This window comes from Scleropages formosus, chromosome 12 (assembly GCF_900964775.1).
Source record: "Scleropages formosus chromosome 12, fSclFor1.1, whole genome shotgun sequence".
In the NCBI taxonomy this organism is placed as follows: Eukaryota; Metazoa; Chordata; class Actinopteri; order Osteoglossiformes; family Osteoglossidae; genus Scleropages; species Scleropages formosus.
The window spans coordinates 27,785,862-27,808,711 of NC_041817.1; the positions used below are offsets into that span (position 1 = coordinate 27,785,862).

The 22,850-nt window shown below is 48.5% G+C and overlaps 1 protein-coding gene across 7 annotated transcripts; it reads left to right on the forward strand.

Moving 5' to 3' along the window:
• The first annotated feature begins 518 nt into the window (after positions 1-518).
• Positions 519-22,285, forward strand: LOC108929937 (glycophorin-C-like). 7 transcript variants are annotated; one of them, XM_018744865.2, is made up of 4 exons: positions 519-712; positions 2,596-2,798; positions 20,292-20,333; positions 21,336-22,285. In XM_018744865.2, exons 2-4 carry the CDS (start codon positions 2,720-2,722, stop codon positions 21,935-21,937), a joined length of 723 nt encoding a protein of 240 aa, XP_018600381.2. In that variant the 5' UTR covers positions 519-712; positions 2,596-2,719; the 3' UTR covers positions 21,938-22,285. The 7 variants fall into 7 exon arrangements, with proteins under 7 accessions (XP_018600381.2, XP_018600408.1, XP_029112491.1 ...); XM_018744892.2 differs by having other exon boundaries at positions 21,442-22,285; XM_029256658.1 differs by lacking the exons at positions 519-712; positions 2,596-2,798 and adding an exon at positions 16,034-17,613 and having other exon boundaries at positions 21,442-22,285.
• Positions 22,286-22,850: the final 565 nt, after the last annotated feature.

Here is a 22,850-nt window from a genome sequence, read left to right on the forward strand (position 1 = left end):
TGTTGTCTCCGGGTTCCACTTCGCCCAGCACTGGCAGCAGAAAGGCCACTTGACGGCTGACAGCTCATTTTACTGAAGAATCCTGGGCATTTTAAATATGAAGAAAACGGGACTCGATTAGAGAATAGAATCACGTTTTTGTAATGGTGTCAGAGCAGTGAGAATGGCGTCCTGTTCAGCAAACTGCAACTCTGCAAAAACAGAAGAATTAATATTAGTTCTAAACCCAGAATCTGTTGAATTACTGGAGAATAGCTATGTGTTTAACTGACTGTTATTGTTATTGTTGTTGTTGTTAGTACCTGTTATTTAGGTGACACTATTGTTGATGAGAACATTAAAAACTCTCAAAATATGTTTCGGGGGGGTCATTGCCCTGTCCCCCCAATCCAGACCGAAACTATTTGCATAAGAGGGGAGGAGCCTGATGAGCTATTGGTTGAATCATGGAGATAATTTGCATAGAAATACAGAAGAAAAAATATTCACATGCAACAGTTCTGGCCTGTACCCTTGAAGCAAAAGTTGCGCGGATGCAGACGCACGCACACACACACACACTCACAACAGCACACACATTTATTGGAAAAACAGGATTCAAATACAGCTGTTTCTGCCAACCGTGAACTTCTGACTTTTGACCGTCCAGCAGCAAGAGACTCCAGGGATCCACCAACTATATGTGGCTTGAAGCTGGAAAGTGTTGAATTGGGTGAGTTTTTTTCCTTCAGTTTCTATATGATGTTTCCTGAATTTCTGGGTTATGCTGCCCCCGCCGGCAGGACAGGAACACGTCGACCCATCGACTCCTTTCTCTGGAAGAAAGAGCTGCACGATCTGGAGGGAAAATGAACTCCTGGTGCCCAGTTTCCTTATGACCCACACTGCAAAATAATCTACAGTAGGACTATTAATTTCGTTTTCCCTTCCATAGCTGTAACATTGCATTCTGGGGACCTTAAATTGCCAAGAAGTTTTCAGGTTTCGTCTCTCGGGTATTTATGTATATATTTATTTCTGCAGAGACTGTTTTTTCTTTTTTTTTTCCTGTCCAAACATTTGAAATTGAGAAAATAAGTTATAATTAGACCAGAACACTCTTTAACGAACTAGGGGAACATCTTGAGCAAATATAGATGCGCTCTCCGTAGGATAGCTACCGTACCCCGGGGTACGGATTACAGAAAGTCGTCTATACATGATACAAAAAAGAATAAAGGAGGAATTTCATGCCTGGAATAGGTGTCACTGACGGATCTTTGCATCTTCACGGGACGTCATTAGCAGTGATCAATGATGATGACAGAGCTCCTCAAAATGAGTAACGGCCCGACAACAGCAGACGAAAGCGCTTGTTTGGGCGCCGCTCGCGTCCCCAGAGGACGTGGGAGTGATCACAAGTCAGCGAATGGGAGTCTGATCTTCCATTGACAGCTGCTGTGAACGTGGCGAGGAGGAGAACTTCAAAGGCGTGCGAGTGGCGGCCGCTGGGCTCGCACCCGCAGAGATGCTACAGAGGTGCATCTCAAACGGGAGCGTTACATCACACGTCGGAGACGCCCCACCTGTGGAAGACTCTTCACCGTTTAACTCCTCAAAGGGTACACAGCACAAGAGCTTCCTGAGAGGTTGTAGGTTCCCGTCCTGGGCTGGGTTTGAGTTTATACAGCAAAGCACTTTCAGTGAATATTGATTTTATATAATAGTGTCACATTGTGCTAAATATACCATATTATTGTACTGTACTCTTCTAAGGTCGTAGTGGTTAGAGGTGTCACCTTGCAATTGAAAGTCTTGGGTTCAAACCCCTACTATTTAGTCAGTGCTGTTACTGAATGATGTTTTGTTTCATACTGTACATGTGTACTCTATTGTACTCCAGCCTCAGAGGTAAAACAACATTTGACTCGGACAGTTTATTCATCAATTCGTTATCTAAGCAGGTTAGTGACCGGCGATTTACACCTGAAGGTCCTGGGTTTGAGTCCCCAGTTGTAATTCTCCTGATAAAGGTGATTTCCCTGTAATGATTCAGTACGAACCACCCTGCTGTATAAATGAGTAAATCACTGTAATTAGATCAGGGTTCAAATCTAATACGATGTGTTCCTTTGGAGAAAAATGTCAGATCAATAATTAGTTGTAAGAATCTGCTGGTCAAAGAGGTGCTGTTTTTGATGAATATTTCATATTACTTTAATATAGGTGAGTTTTTGCTGATCAGCGCTAACATAATAGGGTCTGGTGCCCAGAAATCAGTCGGGGTCTTGGGGAGCGAATTGTGGTTTTTGAGAATGTGTGTTCAGGAGGCATACAAGGCTGTGTGTGTGTTTCTCTGTTCCACACACTTGGACCGGAGTTCCTGCACTTCCTCTGTTTTTCGGGGAACAAAAACAAAGTGCTGTTGCCAGGCACTGTAGTACAGGACCTGGATTGTTTACCTGGGCGTTCTCTACCTCTGTGGTGCCACAGTGGGTCAGAGTTTAATCATCTGCGTGTATGTGTGTGTGTGTGTGTGTGTGTGTGTGTGTGTGTGAGACAGAGAGAGAAAACAGAGAAAATGATGGGTATGTGGTTTTTTCCATCCTCCCCCAGGGCTGTGAAAACGAAGTGGAGCGCGACCCCTTCAGTGTCCTCGGCTCTCTGTTGGCCCCTGACCCACCAGCTCTCACCTTCAATCGCCTCCCCCCCCATCTTGGAAGTCCTCACAGCGCTCCCCATGGAGGAAAGGCTGAGTACGGTCAACCCTGCAACCCCCAGGGCTCCCACCAACAGCCCGGTCACGGGCATGGGCTCCGGTGAGCGTGCCACCCGCTGTTACCCACAATACACCTCTCTGGGGCTCGGCCTCGTACTAAGGGGGGCTCGGTTTGAGGCTTAATACCCTAATTGTTGGTTTTACACAGAAAGGGGAGCGGTGCATCAGGGTGCTGTTAAAAGCGTGCAAATCCCTGGCAATGCGGTGCAGACACCAACCAGAGTCCCGTGTGCCGCGTTGACAAACTCGTACCGTTTCTGTTGGCAAGAAGCCCCACGGCCCCCTGGGAAAAGGCCCAGTTTAGTGCTTGCAGGTCAGCGCTTTTCCATTCCTAAGTGTTTCAAGTGAAACCACTGTGAAAACGAGGAAGGCGCTTTCTGTGCCCTCTAGACCTCGTGACTTTTGGAGCATTCGGTGACCTTTCGAACCCGCTCCGCAGGGCTCAGCTTAACTGCTTTTGCTCGCGACCTCTGTGCTCCGCCGCACAGACGCCTTTCATCTCCGACGCCGCAAACTTCCAGTTTCCAAACATCACGGGTGTTTATATTCACCACAGTCAGTGTATGAACGCATTCAGACTGACGCCGGGAGGGACTGCGGTTCAGTGATGAGTCGCACGAGGTCACTGAGGGCCATGAGAGGGTAGCGACTGCTCATCACAGGAACCTGCAGAGACAGGCTGAGGACCACGCTCTGCTTTCGGTGGCCAGCTTTGCTTTAATAATCGTTATTTATCTGTCCAAGATGACTTACTATGAATTTTGTACACTAAACTACGTACACTGATTTACCCATCTATACAGCAGGTTAATTCTTACTGTATCAGTTCAGCATAAGTGTTTTGAGCGCTATTACAGCAAGAGGTGGAATTATTATTATTATTATTTTTATTATTAATCTTTGTTAGTACTACAGAGAGAGTGGGATCCCAACCTTGTGTAAGGCAACATCTTTAACCACTGCGCCATTTGCTGGCCCATATTATTCTTTCATTTGGAGCAGTAGGATGTAATGTCAAACTGCACGGTAAAACCGCGATCCTGCCTGCGTCAGCACTCTGCGGTGGCACCCGGGATGCGAGTTGCTCTCATATGCCACATTAGCGAGTCTGCAGCACTGATAAATGGGTGCCGGTCGTGCATCATCTGGGCACCAGGAGATTTCAGTCACAGTTCTGCACTTGAAATCTCAGGGTTCTTACACTATATGGTCGTATTGCACATCAGTTCTGCTGGTAGAGACAGCAATAGGTGTGTGAGTGGGTGAGTGGGTGAGTGGACCCCTGTTTCCATGTGCTGTGAACATTTACGTTAAACTGCTTGCAGAGCAATAGACAGATAGATAGAATCGTCTTTTCTTACGTTTAATAACCTTTTATTTTCTTGTGTTATTTCTCAGGACAAAATATAGTTAAAAAAATTGTTCTACTGATGTTTTGAGAAAAAAAGTCAATACAATTTGCCATGGCAATAAAGAAAAAATTGAATAGTAATATAAGTAATAAGCACTGCATGCAAATAGCAAAAGTTGTTACAGCTGTTCCTTGGAGTTTGAAGGTTGTTGGTTCAAACCCCACCGCCTGTGTTTGTACCATTGATCAAGGTACTTTCATTAAATTGTTAGAGCAGAAATTACCCAGCTGTGTTAATGAGTAAATCAGTGTCGAGTCGATTGTCTGTTAAAAGTCATTTTGGATAAAGATGTCGCATAAAGGAAGCTTTATGTGACAGCCAATAGTGTAGTGATTAGAGATACTGCCTTTGGCCCCAAAGGTTGCAGGTTTGAATCAAACTTTGATCTTCACCTCTGGCTGTAGCACCCTTGAGCAAGGTACACACATACACACACATTTGCAGAACCGCTTGTCCCTTACGGGGTCACGGGGAACCGGAGCCTAACCCGGCAACACAGGGCGTAAGGCCGGAGGGGGAGGGGACACACCCAGGACGGGACGCCAGTCCGCCGCAAGGCACCCCAAGCAGGACTTGAACCCCAGACCCACCGGAGAGCAGGACTGCGGTCCAACCCACTGCGCCACCGCACCCCCCCTTGAGCAAGGTATTCACCCTAAATTTACCCAGCTGGGTAAATAACTGTAAGCTGCTTTGGAGCAGAGTGACAGCGAAATGAATAAATGTGACTTTTTATTAATGTTAACAGGTCGTCAAGTTTAGAGAAGGGAAGAAACACAGTGATGAAAGAAAAGCAGGTCTGCTCAGAGAAGCTCTTTTTCCAAATGTTTCCGGAACATTCCAGGAGGCCGGCGATGCTCATCCACACGGTTTTTCTGTGCAGAGGACAATTACTGTTTAACACACGCAGTCGTTCAGAGTTATTAGAACCACGGCGCGTAATAGGAGCTTCGCTCGCAATAGACGCCCATGGACGAGAGAGCAGCGGTTTTCCACTCTTTTAGCCCCATGAAGGTTTCCTTTCAAGGAGGAGTTGGAGGAGGTGCAGAGAGCAGAGGCGTCGTCACGGGTTTTGCTGTCAGATGGGAGCCGCTCAAAGGTGCCGATGACACCGGCGGCTCATCGAGTCCGAGACCCTTAAACGGACACGAATGGATTCCTTTCTCAGCTGCGCAGGGTTCCCACTCAGTGTGATGCACCGATTCCCACCGATCTTCCACAAAGGAAAGGAATGCCGTGCTGCACCGGTGTGTAAAGCGGTGGCTCTACGCCCAGGTGTGCGGTGTGCGCAGGTGTTGCTGAAGGGGACACGCTGGAGGTGACATGTCACACAAACTGCTTATCCAGCAGCATCTTCCTTGTGGGGAGAGAAATAACCACCTGTAATTCTTGGAGGAGAACCTCCCCGGGTGGCACAGCAGGGAGCCTCTTACCCTCAGTGAGCGCCGTCGCTCTGTTTCTCGCCACTCGCAGGGGGAAGAGGCTCAGCTTCCCCCGGAACTAGAGCAGGCAACTCAGTCCAGGTGGCAACACGGAAACGGGGTCCCTTCCAAAAATGTGCTGCAGGATGGAACTTCGGTCCTCGGAAGCGTTTCGTGCTTCTGGAAGGACAAAGACACGGGGGTCTGACACCCGACAGCATCGTTTTTAGATGTAGGGCTCAGTCCTGCAGCTTCTGTTGTTTATTTCTTTATTTTTTGTGAGGTTTTTACACTGAGCTGCTCACACTGATTTACACAGTTGGGTAAATTTTACTCTGTCATTTCAGTGTAAGTACCTTGATCAAGGGTACTTCAGACCAGGGGCTTGAGAACAACGGGTCTAATCAACAGAGCACCTTTAGGGGTGAAGGTGCTTGTGTATTTATTATAATTTGTAGGGTTGCTGTGTTGACATTTATTATTATTATTATTATTAGTCAAAGGTGACTTACAGGTTTGCACAATGAGTTGCCTACACTGACTTACCAATTTATACAGCAGGGTCATTTTTACTTTATCGGTTCACGGTAAGTCCCTTGACCAAGGGCACTACAGCAGGAGGGGGATTTGAACCCATGTCCCTCCACTATATAGCAGCAGCACTAACCACTACAGTCAGTCTGTCAGTCAGTCAAGTTTGCAGTTTACACAGCTGTAAAGGGGACAAGGTCACCTCCCAGATGCTCACCTTTGGACACGATGGATTAGGACAGACTTGCTGTGGACATATCTGGGTTTAATTCTATGCATATTATTCCCATTATTTTTAATTTACCTGCCCAGTTCGCAGTCAACCATTAATTCAACATAAATTTTGCAGAGAATAACATCTTCTCCCTGAATGGTGACCCCTGAACTCATGATGAAGTGCGTTCGCTACAGTGTGCATCCCCTGGACAAAGTAAATAGTCCTTAAATGATGAGCAGAGATGGTGATTCAAATGTAGGAAAATAGGAAAATATTGTAAATATGGCAACGTACTGCAGTCAGCTGATATAACCAGGATCCTAATTTTATGTCCATATGACAAAAAAATTTGGCCCAAGGCAAGCAAAGTAAAGTGGAAGCGTGTACCATTGTTTACCCTGCTCTACTGTGTGGGGCATTTGAGTCCCGATTGTGCTTTGCTCGGGACTCCGAGGTTTGCTTGGGCTTTTGGTTTTGGTTCTGCTTCATGGAAAAGTTTGTGAAAGAGAAGATCTGACAGCGTATGTCGCTCACACACACTCACACACACTTGCGCGCGTGCGTAGAGAAAATGGAGCAGGAAACACAGGGAGCCCTCAGGGTCCGGAGGGGACAAGGTCGCCTCCCAGATGCTCACCTTTGGACACATTGGATTGGGACAGCGGGACGGCGGCTCAGCACTTCGGGAAGGAAGCACTTTCAGGTGCTTGCCTTAATTTACAGTTGCCGTTGCCGTGACAACTCTTTCACGCTGTCTCACAGGTGCCCTACACACACTGGTCTTTTTGGGCGAAGGTAAAGAGCAAGGAAGAGATGGGGACAGAGAGTCAGGAAGGTGGGTGAGGACGGGGAAACGGCCTCGCGGGAGCAGCTCCTACACACAACCGTTGAGACAGTTTTCTTAAAAACAATAATGACAGCAGTCAATGAAAACAGGGTGCGAATTATCCAAGAGGTTGTTGGTTCAAATCCTGGACAGACCTCAGGGTTGCACCCTTGAGGAGAGGAGTATGAGAAAACACAGTTTCAGGCAACATCCACTTTAATCGGAACATTACAAAATACGAAATATACCATGTTATGCTGTTATACTGTGATCGTACTCTTCTGGGCAGCAGGAGCCATTGCCTTGTAATCAAAGGACTTGGGTTCGACTCCCACCTCCTGCTCCAGTAGCCTCGATCCAAGGCGTCGTCCTGAACTGAAAGAGTAAAAATTACCCTGCTGCCTGAACGGCAAATCACTGTAGTGTAAATGTGATTATTTAACACTGAAAGCTCCCTTTGGCGAAGGTGAAGGTCAGATGAGAAAAGAACTTCTGTTGTACCCTTAGATGGGAGGTACGAGGACAAAACTGCAACTCGGAACATGATTCACATTAAAAGCAGGAAGTGGCGAAAAGCGCAGCAACTCTGCCGCTTTTAAGGAGGATCGTGACCCTCCGGTCTCGTTTGCCCCATCGGCCCCAGTTCGCCCACTTCACCAGAACACACACTCTCAGTCTCCAAGAGAAGAATGCGAAAGTGTCCTGAACCCGACGCCACGGCAACCGGAGGACCATCGGTGCTGCGGGTGTCTATGGGTCCCACCGGATCACACCAGAATTCCCCGTAACCGAACCCAGAAGGTACTTTTCTCATCAGAAACACATGAACACATGGATCAGTGTCACTCATTCATCCATAGACACTCTGGGGAATGAGTTCGGTCACGTGGCTCCTTCTGCGGTCCGCATCCACGCAGGACTATTAGTCACCGTCACTCGGATTTCTTCAGGTGACTAATTTGCCCTTCCTGACGGGTCCTTCTCGCTCGGCGCTGCTGCCAAAGTGGGAAACTGCCGCACTTTGTACGTTGAACAAGGATCCTTTCCAGCGGTGACACTGCTGATTAATTCATTCATTTCCTGCCGGATTTTTCTCTTTTTTGCCTTGATGCTGAAGCTGTAGCTCCTTGTCCCAATTTCTAAAACAGGAATGTGCAATTATTGCGAGGGAAGAAAGAAATCAGCCCCCTCTATATCTTCCTTAACATACTGTACAAGAATTAAGCTCCCAAGACACACAATGAAGCTCTTTTCTCTCATTGAAAATAACCTTTTGCCTCCAATTATTTTCTGGATCCGTTTTTATAATATGATTCATGATTGCTCTCTTTTGAACCTGTACTGAGGTGCAGAAATAATTGATTGGGTGTCTGAAAGAGGCATGTCACATTTCAAACAGCAGTTATATTTTAAAGAAAGTGGCCCGAGGCAGTGCCATTTTTGACGGAGTGACACTTTTTGTGTTATTATATAGCAGCAACTTTAGCTCCGTTCCGTGTGAACTCGCTGCTTTTGTACTTTGCGTCTTCATGTCTCTCTCCATGTTTATTTTTTCTCCCCCTTGTGTGTTTTTAAAAGAAAGCGACGCCACTAGTTGCGAATGGTACTCGGCACCGTGAAAAAGACAAAGCAATTTAAAAATTCACGCCTTTTTTAATTGTTCTTCGTACAGATTTCTTTCGTCTGGCAAACAGGGAAAAAAATCAAAAAATATCTTGTTATAAATGCATGTTTTTCTTGTAGTGTCTCCAGGCTCCTGCTGTAGTAGCCATGAGCAAGGTATTTACCCTGATCGGGCACAGTAACAACGACTCTGCTGTATAAATGGGTAAATCAGTGCAAGCAGCTTGGAGCACAGACTTTATGTTGTAAGTGACCTCGGACCGAGGTGTCCGAGTACGAATAAATAAACGCGCTTTGCATCCATAGAGAAGCAGCGACTCGTTGCGTTGGGCCCAACAACATGGTTGGAGAAGGAGTGCGAACCAGCGTAGCGCCTTCCCTCTCCAGCCGCCCCGTTCCGCAGAAACAGGAAACAGGTGCGTTCGCTTCCCGCTGCCGGCGCCGAGCGGAGAGCCGAGAGGCCGCCGGTGACACGGCCGCTGTCAGCGGGCGGATGGGCGGCGGGACGCGATCCCGGGAGGACGGCGGGGAGCAAGGCGGTCGGGAGCGGTGCGACTCGCTGGCACTCGAGGACTTGTCGGAACGGCGGGAAGCTTCCGTTCCAACATGTGAGGTGCAGAGCGGCAGGACTGTCGGAGCACCAGGAGTGTCACGTCCACGCCCACAACACAAGCGACAACACCCGACTCCGCACTAGCTCATGAGTAATCGCTCACCCTTTAAAGACCCTCTTCAGCTCCCGTACCGTTGCGGAATCTCGTTTGGGACAACCGCCCTTCCTCGTGTTACTACACTCTCGCCCTGTCCACGATCTCCGGTTTTTTGACTCCTTGCTTCGTTCTCCGACCACGTCCACGGATCCTCGTTCCTGTCCCGTTCGTCGATCGACCGACCCTTCGCCCGTCCCCGGTTTTGAGACCTTTCCTCTTCCCTCAACGTCTAACGAACAACGCCGCACTTGGGTTCAGCCGTCTCGGCTCCCTGAGTTCCGCGTGACTAGGAGTTCTGCCCATTAGCTGGAAGTGACGTGTGCAGCACACAGGTGGGGCTGAACTGGCCTTCCCTTGAGCTCCATAAATCTCTCCCGCTACGTGTCGCCGTGATTTCGTACGGACCTTGATTTACCTGCTTCAGGTGTGGAACCGCTGATCGAGGGGCCCACCCTGAATAGGAACAGTAAAAAAATCACCCAACCGTATAAATGAGTAAATCAGTGTAAAGAGCTTATTGCGCAAAATAAATATCTCCTCAGTCACTTTGCAGAAGGGCGTCACATAAATTAATACATAAATTATACAACCGCCTAGAACTGGGGTGGGCTACTCATATCTGGTCTGCCCTTAAACTCTGAAATTTAATAAGAAGGCACACACACACTTTCATGTAAAACACTCACAAAATTGCTGATGTAACAGGTGAAACGAAACCTTGGATTTCCTGGGCTGGATTCAAGTTCACCCATTTTACCCAGCTTACCCACTTTACTAGCCAGTTAATGTATTCAGAAAAGAGTGCAGAAGCTGAACAGAAACCTGACAGGGAAACCAAAGGGCTGCGAGTTGAAATCCATCTGCGTGTTTCAAAGTGTCGCTCTGTGCTCGGGAAATACAGGTTCTCATTCTGCACTGTTGACCGCATATTTAAGCCAAACCTTAAGACACATTTTACTGTCGCTTTTAACTCCTTTATCAACTAAAACAATAATATAGTAACCGTTTGTTTTATGCAGTACTTTTAAAAGCAGCTTCTCAAAACACTTCACAAGAAAGAAGAAAAATGTACGAGTTACATCTGCAAAACAAATAAACTTTCAGTCAATATGAGAATTTGAAAAAACAATATTAAAAGATTAACAAAATAAAATAGCAAAATAATAATATAGATGATAAGAGGGAAAAAGGGAGTGGGCTTATTAAGTGATGTTGAGCATGTGAGTCTGAAGCCTGTAAAGATAAATCACACATAAATAAAAAAATAATAAAAAACAGTGAAAGGACACAGAATATTAAGAAATATGTTTCCTTGTTGTAAACACGGTAACAGCTGTACCACAGCGTCCACAAGAGCTCCACCACGCTGTCCAATAAAGTCCCCCGCGTGTGATGATTCCTTTTTGTATTTCATTGCTCGGCGACACATTTATCCAAAGTCAATTGGCCTTTGGCTCGTTTCTATTGGTGTAAATTTCCGGTTGGCCTTAGGAAACAAGTGTAGAAACAGAGTAAACTCAGATCACACAAGTACAGCGTTATTATCTATTTCACTAAGTGATCGAACATTCTTCTCCCCAGGTATTAAATACACACACACACACACACACACACACACACACGCATCGAATTCCTGCTGCAGTCCGTGACATTGAAGCAACATGCCTTCACAATAGCGTGCGGTACACACTCGTCCTGGGTCGCGGGTCATGATTTTCGTGAACAAATATCTCCAAAGCACTCTTCAAAGTGTTCCCATTATGTCTTCCGTTATTAGAGGAATAAATTATGAAATAATCCGACTAATTAAAGGCTCACGATTCCCTGTTCTGGGCCGATCGAGGGACTCTTACATTGCAGCGGTTAAAATTGCATGAGCTTTTCCTAAAACCCGTTTGCAATTAGATTTGTTTGCGTTTTTTTCCTTCCTCGCACCTCAGAAGTTAATGAGGGGAAGAGACGTACCTGTCAAGCGCGCAGATCCCGTCCCCGAGAGGGGACACCCCCGAATCGGAGGTGGCCCCACCGGCCCAGAGCAACGCCGAACCCCATCCTGCGAGGGCTGCTGGGACGACCTGCACGCCCCCCCGGTGACAGCTGGGAAATGAGCAGAACGCACAAGAAAGAGAATTTGTCCCCATTTAATGAGGGCAGGAGAGATGTTGTATGTTTTATTCAAGGCGCCGGCCCCCTTCCCGAGGCACGAGAAACACAGGGAACGCGTTACCTCACACACCTCGACCGCGTGTCCCCTACTTCGTCGTGCCTGTTTACGTTTTGCGTATACTCTAGTTGCCACGGTAACTAATTGCACCTTGAACACGAGGTGATGGCGGAAAGAAGCGCTCGGGAAGAGAGCGCAGCCGCGTTTGTGTCGCTGCTTGCGGTGATTTACCCTGTTTTACAGCAAGGTCAGTTTTACCTCCATCGCGGCCTTCCCGCTTTCTCCTGCTCTTCCCGGCCGGTGGAGGCGGCGCTCCAGACCCTGACGTTCGCTCGGCTCAGGTGCGATGGAGGAGTCCTTAGACTGCGGTCGCACCCGAGATCCATCGCGTGTCTCGCTTCCGAGGACTGAGCTTCAGCAGCACTTTCCTCCAGCAGCTCCTCTTCGCCCGACGTGTCGTTTCTTACCGTTTAGAAGATCTCGGTTTGGACTTTGTCCACCGTCCAGCAGCGGAGCAGCGAAATACTTCCGCTCGTTTCTTCACTCTTTACTGCTCTTCTTCCCTTTCCGTTTGTACATAAACATGTCAGATATATGTGTGTTTCCTCTCAGTTCTTGTCCAGTGTACATAGTAGTAGTACACAGCGCGTAGTGCGGTGTAGCTGAGGGCACAGCGGCGCCGGTGCCTCGCTGCTCGATGGGTGTGGGTTCGAGTCCTGGGCAGGGTGAGCGGAGTTTACGTGTTTCTCCCTGCATTTGCCCCGACCCCCCATCATGTCCGGAAGAAGGCAGTTGGAAACCACTTGAGTTCCTCCGTTGCGGTCGCTGCGAGTCAGGATCGACTTGGTGGCACACGTGTGATCGTGAAGGAACACGGTAAGTGTTCAGTTGTATGATGTGTTATAACAACTGCTGTTAATACTGAAGTACCTGTGAATCCCCCATCCAGCTGTGGTATCCTTGAGCAAGGTACTTACCCTCAATGGCTCCAGTAACATTACCCAGCTGTACAAATGGGTAAATCACCGTAAGTACCTTAACACTGTAAGTCTCTATGGGAAAAGGTGCCGGATAAATGAATCAATGTACATTTGCTGATATTTTAGCATAACTGGGTGTCACTTCCAGGGCACAGGAATGCTTGCAAAGCTTTCCCTTAGAAAATAATGGTCATTACATCTTTGATTGTGAGAATTCAGCCCCTGAAGCCCCATTTTTGAGGAACACAATTACCCTATTAAGGCGAGAACACGATACTGAATCTGATTCAAAACAAAGAGCCTCCCGTTCGCCTTCCTTTGGGAACAGTGGTTGAGGAGCTCCTCGCAGATCTGCGGGAGTGACGACGACGACGAGACCGGTCAGCGATCCCGGTTCCGGGGAGCGTTAACCACCGCCGAGTCCCATTGCAGTCATGGTCTCCTCCATGACATGAGCCGGGAGATCCTGATCCCAGGATGGGTGTGGAGAATCGCTCCCACAACCTAGAGGTGACAAAGCACTATAAATAGCACCAGCAGCTGTCCTGTGTCTCTGGCCTAGCAGAGGATTCTGGGAAAGCAAGAATAACGGCCCCTGTATCTTCGGAGAAATAACATGGTGTTCCAGGCGTCTTCCTTCAAGGTCCAATTTTCTGATAGAATCTCCCCCAAAATGATGTCCAGAGTTGTAAGACAAACACGTGCAGACGAGGTCCTCGCCCGGGCAGCGGGGTTCCGGCGCTCTGTGGTGGGCTCTGCTTCGGGGACAGATGCTATCGCACACTGTAAGATAAGGGAACCGCATCTCCACGCTGCTCATTTTACATGTTTTGTCTTTCTCTGACCAGGCTGGGGCTCCGAGAGTTTCACTCTGACAAATATTGCCGTGTTTGTGCTCACCTTTAACTCGGATCAAACCGTTTTTCCCCTGTGGGACTTTGTGCACGGGGGTCCTGCCGCGTCCGGCTCCAATTCCCCTCCTGTTACGTTTGGGAAGTCGCACTGCCAGGGTGCAAACCACCCGTCCCGTACACTTTACTACTCTGCGGGACAAAATGCACAACGGGAACGAGTGTGTCTATGGGGGGGGTCACATCCGGTGTTTCTTTGAGCATCTCTGTGTGTGTGTGTGTTACATCCGAATCGGTGTGAATCTACTCGTCCGAGGCTGAGCCGCCATGCGGACAGTAAGAAGAGGTGCTCACTGTCCACTCTCCACTGTCCGCTCTCCACACTCCACTGCTAACCCTTTACACCCTCCCTGTAGGAATTTCACTCAGTCTCATCCTGCATCCTTCTCTACATGGATATGGATTCAAATTACAGAAAAACTGAATCGAGGCTCCCCACCCCAATGATGGCCCCTGGGTCAGCCCCCCCACCCCATCCCCCTGCAGGTCTCGCACACGCCTTTGGATGCTCAGGTAGAGCCGCCACTGTTGGTGCAAGAGCCACTGAGTCACCTTCATTAAGCCTCAAGAATATGGCTCCCCCCCCACCCCGGCCCGGCCCCCAGGCCACAATTTGGCTCCATTGCCTTCGAAAGCCGTAACGATTAGCGGACAGCCAGGCAGCAGGGGAGAGGCGTGGCATCCGGCCCCCCATCGATGCTCCATCTGTCCCTGTTACCAGAGCTGCCAGGCCGCTTCCCTCCTCCCTCACTGCGCTACTCATGTTGAGTCCAGCTTTGTGTCCTTCTCACGAGAGCCTTTGGTCAGGCTGTACAGCAACACTTTAAAATGCTTTTTTTTTAATTAAGTGACACTTTTCTCCAGAGTAACTTGCAGCGCTGGGTTACTTACACTGATTCACCCAGTTATAAAGCAAGGTATCCTTTACTGCATCATTTCAGAGCGAGTGAGTTGTTCAAGGGTACTGCGGCAGCGCCATTCGAACCCGGGTCCTTCAAGCAGCTCTAACAACCACGCCACCTGCTGGCCCATGACTTTTACAGCACCCTGGAGAGATGCGAGCAGGTGACGGGAGGCAGGTTGAGCCTGACAAACACGCGTGGCATCCATGTTACTCAGACAAGAACATTTCGTCCACTGATAAAATAAAATCGGTGTTCAGTCACGTCTGCGGTGACCTCCTTCCTCTGCCGAAACAGCTCTCCTCCATTACCTTCCCCATTCACATCAGTAAGAGCCTCATGGTAACATTACCCGTGACGGTTTACTTAATTCACCGTGGATGCAGCCTCCATTTACATCTCTCATCCGCGGCCGCGTCTCCCATCTCTCTTGCCGCCGCAGATGATAAATAAGAAATGTTTTCTATTCCCAATCTCATGTAAGAGACGAGGGAACCTGTAATAGAATTTTCTAGCTTCTGTAATGAATAGGGAATCACACGTGTACATTAATAATGGAGGGAAGCTGGAGCGGAGCACAGAGGCCGTGGCGCCGCAGCTCTGCGAAAGGAAAGAGCGAGACACTCGGCTCGGTGAAGACAAACCCGCAGTTCCGCAGAAGGGCGTTTCCCGTGTTGGACTCTTCCTGACGCTGAAGTGCCGTTTTACTCCGTTGAAGAAACCGGCACAGGTGCCTCCGGGCTTTTACACATGAGCGACAGAGCAGGGAAAGCTGAAAAACTGTCCAGATTGGGGCAGCAGGTGGATCACGGTCCCGTCAGAAGGGCTCGGGTTGGAATCTCGCTTCAGCTGGAGTACCCTTGACCGAGGTACTTACCCCCGGATGCGGTAAAAATTACCTACTTCTGCAAATGTGTAAATCATTGTAAATCGTGTAATGCACCATACACGCGGGACACTGTAAGCCCCCTTGGGAAAAGAGGTGAATGAAAAGAACAAGGCCTGTAATTTCAGTGTTTGCTTACATATTTAATAGATCGGTCCCCCTTTATCCACGGTTTCAGTTACCCGCGGTCAACCGCAGTCCGAAAATATTACACGGAAAATTCCAGAAAAAAACAATTCGTAAGTTTTAAATTCCGCTCCATTCTGAGTAGTATCATGAAATCAGAGCAATAAAATATTTTTAGAGAGCAAGAAAGACCACATTCACATAACTTTTATCACAGTATATTTTTTAATTGTTCTATTTCATTATTAGCCGCCTGGAGAAGAGACCTGTGGACATTTGACTTTGGACCCCTTGTGAGCAGAAGCACACAGCAGCCCGAGGTGGAGGAGCACGGCGCTCTCGCTGGGCCGTAGTGATGAGCTCTCGTTGGCTTCGGCTACAGATCCTTTGACTGCCTTGTAGACCGGACCGCAACCACAGGGTTGGACTGGTTGGACTGGTTGGACTGGTTGGACACGGATAGCTACAGGACGCCAATGGAGAAAGACTCCTGCCTTTTACAGTGGAAAACATTTATATTCCACACTCCATAGGCTGAAGGTCTTCCCTCCGGTGGACATTCATTGGTTAATTTGGTTCTGGGGAAAAATGTGTAAAAGCCTAGTAAAAGCTGGAAGTACGAAGCACCATATGAGTGGTGCACGAGACTCCTGATATCACAGGGGCGCTGGAGTGGCAAATAAATAACAAATGAAGATAAAAAGCAGAAAATGTTCATTAAGAGCAGCGTCTCCTTGTCTGCCCTGGGCAACACAAACGGCCAAGTTTGTCTTTTATCTCACGGTGTGAAGAATTACCGGTGTTCCGTTGGCCTGTCGTCGGGGACACGGCGCTCCCGTTCACGAGCGCTAATGACAACGGCGAATACGAACACGCTGCTCGGTTAGTGCCGAGCGCACGCTTTCATCCCAGGTGGTTTACAAGGCTTACAGTTTCCTCAATTTACCTACTGTGATTACGCTGGGTGCGTCGTGTGCAAGGACGTCTTTGCCCAAAGGCTTCGTGTGCCCCATGCAAATATATAACAGCTGGTCCTTCTTCTGGGCTTTGAACCTATGACCTTTTAGTCTGAGGTTACCCTCAGTCAATATGCTACCTGCCATCGCTACACACCAACAGCCATGAATGCTCATCTGAATTCTCCTCTCCATCCTCAGTCGTGACCCCAAAGAGCGGAGACTCAGCCAAATGGCCTTTTGGAGGGATTTGTTTTCTCTCTAAAATGTTTTCCTGGTTCCACTTTTCCGGACGGCAGCCCGAGTCCGCGCTGCATGTTGAATAATGAAGGACGGGCATCCGTCTCGGGCAGGCGTAGGGAACCGACACGAGGGGAGTGGGGGGAAGCCTTTCAAGCAAGGATTTTTACCCTTGGTTAACCACGCTGGCCGGTATCGCTGCCTGTCAGTCACAGCACCGGGAAGCGCGAGGAAATGGCTCTGACACCACTGCCATCCTGGCGCCCCGCTGCACCGCCCATGAGTGCCAGCACACCCGAAAAAAGCATCTGTCCATCTGGAAACAACAGAACTCGAATGTTGAAACCACAGATTGCAATCGCTTACCGCTTTCATACTGTCCAGGGTTAGTAGAAAACGAGTGATTTTACAATGGATTTTAATGGAGCGAGGACTGAGAAAGAGCTCTTTGCAGATGCAACACGTTGTCATCTTCGCTGGAGGTCGTCCTGGTTGGAGAGCAAGTGGAAATTGGGCTGAAAGCAGGCCAGCAACCCCCGCTGGCTGTTGATGACAACTCAGCAGCAGAAAGCATGTCTCATCTGTCCAGTATGTGTGTGGCAAATGTTGGCGACGGTGGCAGCCCAGGATCCCAGAAAGAACGAGGCGGATCTTTTCCGTTGGCCTCCTTTTCTTTTTTCATTTCACTAGAATGGACTACGACATGATTCTTTCCACACCAGCCTCAGTTTTACACCGATTTCCTTGTCCCTTAACCAATTGACTGCAGCCTGGGAGGATATCGTTCCGTAGGGTCAAGACCATGAACCAAACTTAAGGTTTACATCTCAAAAGAGACATAACAATCACTAGTCTATGATTAAAAGAACAAAAGGAGAAAAACAGCAACTACACGATAACAGAAAATGATGACACATTATTAAACGAAAGGAAACGGAATGTCATGAAAGGTACAAACCCACAATTCCCCATTTCCCTGTACATTAGCCGGTCGTAGGATCTTGACCCCTTTGGATTTGGGTGACGTTGGCAGAAACTGGAGCAAACAGAGTCAATGAAACGCGAATTGAAACTTGCTAATAGTTTCTGGGTGGCTGAAGTCCAGCAGAGTGACATCGTCATAGACCTTCCGTTGTCCAAAAGTGTCGTTGGAACAGAGCCGGGGCCTTGTACTATTTTGCCAGGGTGTTCCGCCACTTAGAGAATGATCATCTCCTGAAAGTGGTTGAATTTCTATGTAACTTCTCTTGCTAAATGCTCAGAGATGAGTGACTGTAACTTGTTCACTCTGGAGCAGCGGGACTCTCTTCTGCTTTCCCTTTAGACTCTCACTGGCACTTTCAACAGCAGCATCATTGTGCTCTGGGGTACCAGTCCTCCTCCCTTCTAGGAGACCATTTCTAGTGCAGCGTGAAGCTGCAGCCGTTCAGGCCAGATTAGCCCCCCAAGGAGTCCACTGAGCGCGAAAATGCTGAGCTGTCAGAAACTTTTCATCCTTATTTTTGTTGACTGCACAAGCGAAATGGACATGGGAGTTAATGCTGCCATGATCACAAGCGTCCAGAGGAGCTGTCCTTCAATCTGCTAACCTTTGACCCTCCATTTGGAGCAAAAGTCCCACCTTGGGTTAGAGACAGCTTCTCTCGGCCTGGGCGGCGTTGGACGTTCCTTGTCCAAGTTGGACAAAGACCACAGTAGTAAAGTGTCATGTATGGGCAGATGGACCGTTGGGTTCACTCTAAGACCATCATAGGGACTTCAGCTCTGCTCCACCCCTGGAGACCTGGCAGGAGCCACCAAGAGGAGCTCAAGATGCATCTGAAGGAGAAACTAACAGACCTGCTTCTGCTGCAATGGCTTGTGCCGCACTTTCACTTTGCTGTCATGTGCTTGGCGGCGCACGTCTCCTCTAGTGCAGTCGCCCCAGCTGAAATGAACAGCGGTTGCACCTGTCTCACTGTGCGCTGGGACACACACATTTGACTGCGAGCAGGGTGCCTGCAGAGCGGGAGACAAGCGATCGCCTTCAAGAGGTTTCTTTACTTTAAAGTGGGGTGCATTTTGTTCTTGCGCCAGGTGGAGAGTTTTTTTTAATTATTCACAGGGAGAAAGACTTCCCCCAGTGTGTGTGTGTGTGTGTGTGTGTGTGTGTGTGTGTGTTTTCCACACAATGTCCTCACCCGCGCTCACTTTGGACTGTCATATCAACACACATCTCAGAGAGAAATAGAGAGTTCATGACAACAGAAGGAGAGATTTGGATACAGACATGTGATTTTAGAGTACAGAACATTTGTCACATACCGCGGTATAAACCAGTGTACATCACACAGGTAGCTGCACCAAGGTTCATCTGTTATATACCAGTTTCTTCCCAAAAAATTATTAAACAAATTTAACCCCAAGATAACATCCATTAGAGTCTGGACTTCACAAGGAGTTTTATTTACTCACCCAGTTGGGTTTACAAGGTTTCTTTCAGATTTACAAGGGCTGAATGTGGATTTATGCTATTTATTTATTGAGCAGATACTTTTCTCTAAAGCAATTTATGGTTATTTACCCATTTCTACAGGTGGGTAATTTCACTGGAGAAGTTTAGTGCAAGTACTTTGTACAACATCTGGAAGTGGGATTTGAACCTGCACTCTTCAGGTGCAAAGGCTCCACCTATTACTCCCCCCTCCCCCTTTTGGGCTCTAGAACAAATGAAAATTGTGACTATCGTAAATTAAGGTAACCGTGTCTTTTATGAGAATTCAGGGGCTTTTCATTTGCACATTACCTTCGAAAGGAGGTTCGTTTTCACCGCAGCACCACGGCGTTTTTAGGTCTGATTCACGGTAACATTGAGACCTCAGGCAGACGAGGTGCGAACGAAGCCCTTAATCACAGGACTTGGTGCTAAGGAAGGACGGAAGGACGGTTTAATGAGGCCTGGGGGAGGGAGAGGAGGAACTCTGCCGTGGCACCTCGCTCAGCCTCAATTAGCACTCCCTCCTTGACCCCAGACCGTGGCGAGTCAATGTGAGCAGCGGCACGAGTGCCATCTGCGCCTCGGAGATGTCCTCCACCCGGGAGCGTACGTCTCAAGGGGCTCCGGTTGTGGGCTCCTTCTCACAATCCTCCTCACCAGGAACTCTGGCACGTTCCGTAACAACCAGGAGAGCTGACGTCGATTAACGAAACGTTAATGACCGCCTGGCACCGGGGTGTTACGGGTAATTAAGTTTTAATGAGGTGTGCTTCAATTGTGCTGGTTTGCAGCCCCGCCTTCCTGAGCTCGGGGTCCAACTGTTGCGACGCGCTTTCCGCGGAACTCCAGGCATGACGGGGCAGATGGTCCGTTGAGAAACCTCACGCCCCCCGCCCCCACCCCCACCTCAGTTGTGTTCTTCAGTTTGTGGGTCTTCTTCTCCAGGCGAAAGCAAAGGCCGCTTTGCGTTCATAGTGTCCCTGTTCTTCAGTCACATCCGAATGTCTCCATAGGTGCAAATCACAGCAATCCACTCACACCCTCAACGTAACATGGTGGGACCAAAATGTGTTCAAGGACTGTCACTACCTCTTACCTGCTTTGCACGGGTCAATGCTGTGCTTCAACAGGCTAACTTTGGTGTCTCTGCAGGTGCCAACGAGGACAATGTCTCCTTTGACGCCATCCTGGGAGGTCAGTAATGAATGACTTGTTTTCAGTGAAACGTTTACATTTATTCCTTTAGCTGCAGGTTTGTTCCAAAGCCAAGTGTAATTCAGAGTAAACAAAGGCATGTTAAAAAACAGCTGAGGAGGGTTAGAGACGCATACTGGATTATCGATGCACAGCCTGGGTCTGACACCACCATGTTGCTGGTTCACATCCCTCCAGTATCTCCTGTGAAAGAGACATTCAAACAGCAAATACAGAGATAATCAGAGCAGATGGTGTTGGAGCTGTCAGGCTCTCAAAGTGATGGGCTTGAGACTGTTCTTGAACGTTGGGAGGGATTCAGCACCTCTGAGGGACACGGGGAGCTCATTCCTCCACAATGAAGCCAAAACTGAGACTTAAGAGAAGCTTGCTTTTGGACGCTAGCGAGTGGGACCACAGAGCAGTTGGAGATGGAGCAGCGCAGGTCTAGTGTGTACTGCTGTGTAGGGAGTGATCAGGCCCTGCAGATAGTGGGCAGTAGATGTGTTGGTGGTCGTGTGGGCTGCGACCACAGCGTGGAGCTTAATAGGAGCTGAAACAGGAAGCCAAGTGAGCGAGACAGGAAGGGGAGCACAGCTGGAAGATTTAAGGGTGTGTTGTGTTACCTTGTGCATTTGCTCTTCTTTTATTTACATTTACATGTATTTCTTTAGCTGAATCTTTTCTCCAAACAAATTGCAACCAGCATTTTTTGCTGTGTACTTAACTATTTACACTGATTTACCCGTTTGAGCAGCTGGGTAATTTTTACTGTCAGTACAAGGTAAGTACCTTAATCAACGGTACTACAGCGCGAAATGGGATTCTAAGGTGGGTCCTTTGAATGGAAGGCGGGAGCTGTAGTCACTACGCCACCTGCTGGCTCGTTTGACTCTCCGCTATGCAGTTTGGGCCTTTATTTCGGATCCAAAAGGGAACCCAGGATTCATTAAACACAGCGTAAGATGAGCTCATTCCTCTCTCTCTCTCCCTCTCTCATAGACACACACAAACACACACACAAAGTGACCCTGTATTCCAGACGCAGTGAGGAAGCCGTGCTCCTTTGCAGCACCTCCCGTGTGACCTCTGACCTCTGTGTCGGCAGGGGTTATCGCCGCCGTCACCCTGGTGCTGCTGTGCACGGCCGCGGTGCTGCTGCGCTACAAGTACCGGCACAACGGCTCGTACCGCACCAACGAGGCCAAGGGTACGGAGTTCGGCAGAACGAGCGGCACGGCCCCCGGCACGGACCCGAGCGCGCGGGACGCCGTGGACGAGCGCGGAAAGGAGTTCTTCATCTGAAAGACGTTGCTCGGCGTTGCGGCCTGGACATCGACACCCCGGGAAAAGCAGAAACCCATTTCGACAGCAGCGATTTTACGTCTCTCTTAAACAAGCTCCCGGGACGTGTCGGCTGGCGCCGAAAGACGGTCCGAACGGTCCCAGACAATCTGTTGGTACAAATTTTGTATGTAATGTCCTCCAAAAAAGCGCACGTCCTCCTGCTGACAGCTGTTCCGGGCCCCTGCGCATCTTTCCTGGCAGCAAAGAAAAATTTAGGAACCATTATCATACGTGGTGAATATAGGTGTCGTCAGTGAAATGTGTCACGAACCAGAGACTCGTCCAGAGGAATGAGGACGGCGCCGAGCTGCCACCCCCCACAGGGCGGAGATGAGGGAACTCCGCTCTTCCTCCTTCACTGTCATTATATGGTGTCGTCTGAGTCCTGCATCATTGTCCTGCTGTCTGAGGATCTGTCCCCCAACGTGCCGGTCTCTATCGAAGGGATTGTTTAGGTCGGTGTGTGTGTGTGTGTGTGTGTGTGTGTGTGTGTGTGTCACAGTAAATGCCAAAGAATAGGCCGAGAATGAGAGCAACAGTTCTGCCACACACACTCTGTCCCATCCAGACATCCAGGGAAGAGGTGTGTGTGTGTGTGTGTGTGTGTGTGTATGTGTATTTGTGTGGAAGCTCATAGCAAAACCCCCACTTCAGCACATCGTATCACCAGTTGGTGTTTTTAATCAGAAAAGGACGTCCTGGTTATTAATAATTTCATGTAGTATTTCATCAGTACTAATTCACCGGTTCAGTATTTATTCCTTTGTCTCACAGAAACGGACTGACAGCAAATCTGTCTATCGAGACACAATTAAAATGATTTCTTGGTAATACAATATTTGCATATATATTTTTTGTTTCTCGGATGGCTGTGTATTTATTGTTTCACCCATAAGGAAGTTACCACGGTACCTACCAAGGCCACTTTTCTTATTAACACAAGACCAGTTAATATTCATAACTAGTGACCTTTGACCAGTTCATGTGGTTGGGCGCACCTCTCTCGAACCTGCCAGTTGTCCATTAGGACCCACCAACGAGGGAACTTGGGGTTTGTTCAAGGTCCACATTAATGATCATGTGCTGGAATTAGTCCTTAAGGAAGGTTTTTTAATTACACTTATTTATTTAGCTGTTATTTCTCTAGAGCAACTTACAGTTATTTACCTT

Excerpts from the sequence above, each read along its gene's own strand:
- LOC108929937 (XM_018744865.2), top strand. The coding sequence starts at position 2,720 with ATGGAGGAAAGGCTGAGTACGGTCAACCCTGCAACCCCCAGGGCTCCC. Across the intron at positions 2,799-20,291 it reads GGTCACGGGCATGGGCTCCG|GTGCCAACGAGGACAATGTC; the intron begins GTGAGCGTGCCA and ends GTGTCTCTGCAG. Across the intron at positions 20,334-21,335 it reads CTTTGACGCCATCCTGGGAG|ACACACACAAACACACACAC; the intron begins GTCAGTAATGAA and ends CCTCTCTCATAG.